Source organism: Astatotilapia calliptera, chromosome 17 (genome assembly GCF_900246225.1).
Source record: "Astatotilapia calliptera chromosome 17, fAstCal1.2, whole genome shotgun sequence".
In the NCBI taxonomy this organism is placed as follows: domain Eukaryota; kingdom Metazoa; phylum Chordata; class Actinopteri; order Cichliformes; family Cichlidae; genus Astatotilapia; species Astatotilapia calliptera.
In genome coordinates, this window is record NC_039318.1 from 17,796,782 (window position 1) to 17,799,772 (window position 2,991).

A 2,991-nucleotide genomic window follows, 5' to 3' on the forward strand; every position below is an offset into this window, starting at 1 on the left:
TTTTACCTGTTCCCATGGAAGGGGTGACTGGAACATGCACAGTAAGTTGGGAGATATACATATATCTGTCCCCACCCAATTGTACAGACCTATAGGCTGTACCACACCCCTTAGTAACACCATTGTGTTACCATTGCACAGGACAGTGACGCAACCCTGTCAGATGGCTGTGGTGTGGCAGAAGACCCTGTGAGTACATGCATGAATTGGCCTGAAATACCATCTACTTGTGTACTGCCATGTGTGTCTGACTGCAGTATGATTTGCAGGCCAAGAGGCCGGCAGAGAGGCCTGCTGATGCAGAGGTGGGCAGTGTTGTGATCAATTATACTGCCTATATGACATGTATTCCCCGTTAAATGTTGTCACCACAATTGACACAGGGTGACATACGTCTGCTCTACAAGAGAAGTCTCCAGCAAAAAATGGAGTATACTGAGCTGAAGAAACAAAAGCTCCTAGGTGAGATCGAACTACAAGCCCTAATGAGGCATAAACTACAATTGGAAATCGAGGTGCTTCAAAAGGAACTCCAGAGTAAGTAGGAATACATGTTCATACGGAGCACTATTGCTGACCCTGCGTGACGCAGTATACATGCTCTGTTTTCCCAGGCAACTGATGACTGGCCTGTGTGTGGTGGGACAGACAACGATGCTCAAATAAACGTCAATAGAAAATGTGTCATGTCATGTTTTTATTATGCGAAATTGTGTTGCACAATCCTGTCCCGTGCAGCTCTGCCACTAGGTTGGTCCAGGTGCACTGGCTGGAGGTCATCATCAGGCTGCACCTCCACCACGGGGGTCCTCTCTCTTCTGATGGTGGCAATGTTGTGCAGTACGGCACATGCAACAATAATGTCACATGCCCTGTCAGGTGCAACCCTCAGGCGTTTTAGACACTGGAATCGTTCCTTCAGTTGCCCAAAGGTCATTTCAATGCGTGCCCTTGTCCTGGCTAGGGCTGCATTGTAGCGGGTTTGTGGCCCAGGGTTGGGGTCAGGGAACGGTGTCATGAAGTACTGCCTGCATGCATAACCTCTATCTCCGAGGAGGATCCCATCGTAGGCCCCTGTGTAATGAAGAAATGCTGTTATGTTAGGCCCGACATGAGTATGTAGCATCAACATAAACCTCTTTTACTTACCACGCTCAAATGATGTGCATAACCCTGACTCTCTGAAGATCCGTGAGTCATGCACTGATCCGGGCCATTTTGCTTCCACATTTGTGATATGGCACATCGAGTCACACACCATCTGTGGGATTCCATTATGTGTGACCACACTCCTCCCATCGTATATTGCCATCTGGAGTGTTAGTATTGCTCACCTGCACATTTATACTGTGGCCCCCCTTTCGGTTGACAAAGTCCCCTTCAGTGGGGCCTGGGGGGGCCTTGATCGCAATGTGTGTGCAGTCTATGGTGCCAATCACATTCGGGAAGCCTGCGGACGTTGGAGCTACAGTTACCGACATAGGTCATGATTGCATCACATTCACTATCCAATTTACTGTACCTGCAATGGCGAAAAAGCCCTGTTTGACGACTTGTGGTCTTAAGTGGCTTGGAAAAACCACAAACACACCCAGGAAATGCTTGAGTGCCAGGTACACTTTGCGAATGGCCCGGCAGACGGCACTTTTCCCAACGTTCTCTGCGTCTCCACAAGTGTACAGGAACGTGCCACTCGCAAAGTAGCGCAAGGCAATGCACACAGTTTGTGCAGTTGTTAATGCCCGACTACGGTGGGTGGTACTCTTAACATGGGGATCCAGCAAGTTGGTTAGGTAGATGATACCCTCACGGGAAAATCGGTATCTCTCTATGAGCACACTGTCGCGCTGTGCTAAAGGATCCTGTCTATCCCGCAATATACGTTGGATTCTGAACACTCTCCTTATCACTCTTGCACCTTCCGCAATGGGTGGCTCGCGTAGAAACGGACAGGACATGGCTGCGACAAACTTCCCACTTCCACCTTCGCTTTTATAGCCGTGGTCTGTCATCTTGATTACACGACGTAATTTGCTATTCCTCTACTGTGGAATGTGTGTTGCATCTGGCGTGATCACCTACATGCCATAGCGTGATTACTCGTACATTTCCCTTTTTTTAGGGACTGACCTGTATGTATCTGTGTGGAATCAATAAAAGGATCAAGTGCTGCATTATCTTTAGTTACATTGATGTTATTTATTTGTGGTGAAACGGTGGCGGAATGTCGCTGTTGCTTTCGTATGATGACGCGGACATACCTGCGTGGCCGCGATCTAATCCTGTTTACATAAAGTAAACCTGCTCCCGAGCAGGTTTACGCTTACGGCTCTGTTGCTATGACAGCAAGTCCCGGATGAGCTTCGGGGAACCGACTGATCCAGGATCACGCGAAATCGTCAACAATCTAATCCGGCTAACCTACTTAGCGAGGTACGAAGAACGGGCCCCTGGGCCCTATTTCAGGAAGCCGGTTTAGAAAACTCAGAGTGAAAAACGATACTCAGGGTTGAGTAACCCCAAACTGTCCAACTCGGAATATTCGGTTTCAGAAAGGCTGATAACAAGTAGTTCAATCAATGCGGAGTTGCTTTAACCCCAAGTTAAGCACGCGCACGAGGATACATAAAGCCCTGATTAGTGGAGCACAGATCAAGCGAGTCACCATGGAGACGGAGGGAAAGAAGGCGCGGTCAATGTATTTTACAGCGCTTGAGGCCGAAATTCTGATGGCAGCATATGCCGATAACATGCAAATGTTGCAGAAGAAAAGTAACACAGCCTCAGATGCAAAACAAAGGGAGCATGCATGGCAAAACATAGCCGACAGAGTCAATGCGTGAGTGTTAATTTAAACATTGATCTAGGGATTTCCACCCATTTAACATGTTATTTTATTATATTTTATTTTTTATTTTATACATTTTATTTTGTGACGTGATGTGAGCGCAGGTGCAACCCAACAGGCCCCAAACGTTCCTGGCAGCAAGT

At 47.6% G+C, this 2,991-nt stretch overlaps 1 protein-coding gene across 1 annotated transcript; it reads right to left on the bottom strand.

Moving 5' to 3' along the window:
- Positions 1-687: 687 nt before the first annotated feature.
- LOC113009226 (putative nuclease HARBI1) lies at positions 688-1,958 on the bottom strand. Its single transcript, XM_026147420.1, has 4 exons — positions 1,523-1,958; positions 1,335-1,450; positions 1,150-1,261; positions 688-1,074 (listed from the first exon to the last, which is right to left on the bottom strand). The coding sequence occupies exons 1-4, from the start codon at positions 1,956-1,958 to the stop codon at positions 701-703; spliced, it is 1,038 nt and encodes a 345-aa protein (XP_026003205.1). The 3' UTR covers positions 688-700.
- Positions 1,959-2,991: the final 1,033 nt, after the last annotated feature.

What these genes read in the sequence shown, in the direction of transcription:
- LOC113009226 (XM_026147420.1), bottom strand. Translation starts at nt 1,958, where the DNA reads ATGTCCTGTCCGTTTCTACGCGAGCCACCCATTGCGGAAGGTGCAAGA. An exon ending in GGGCTTTTTCGCCATTGCAG is followed by an intron (nt 1,451 to 1,522) that starts GTACAGTAAATT and finishes CAACGTCCGCAG; the next exon opens with GCTTCCCGAATGTGATTGGC. An exon ending in ATGCACATCATTTGAGCGTG is followed by an intron (nt 1,075 to 1,149) that starts GTAAGTAAAAGA and finishes TTCATTACACAG; the next exon opens with GGGCCTACGATGGGATCCTC.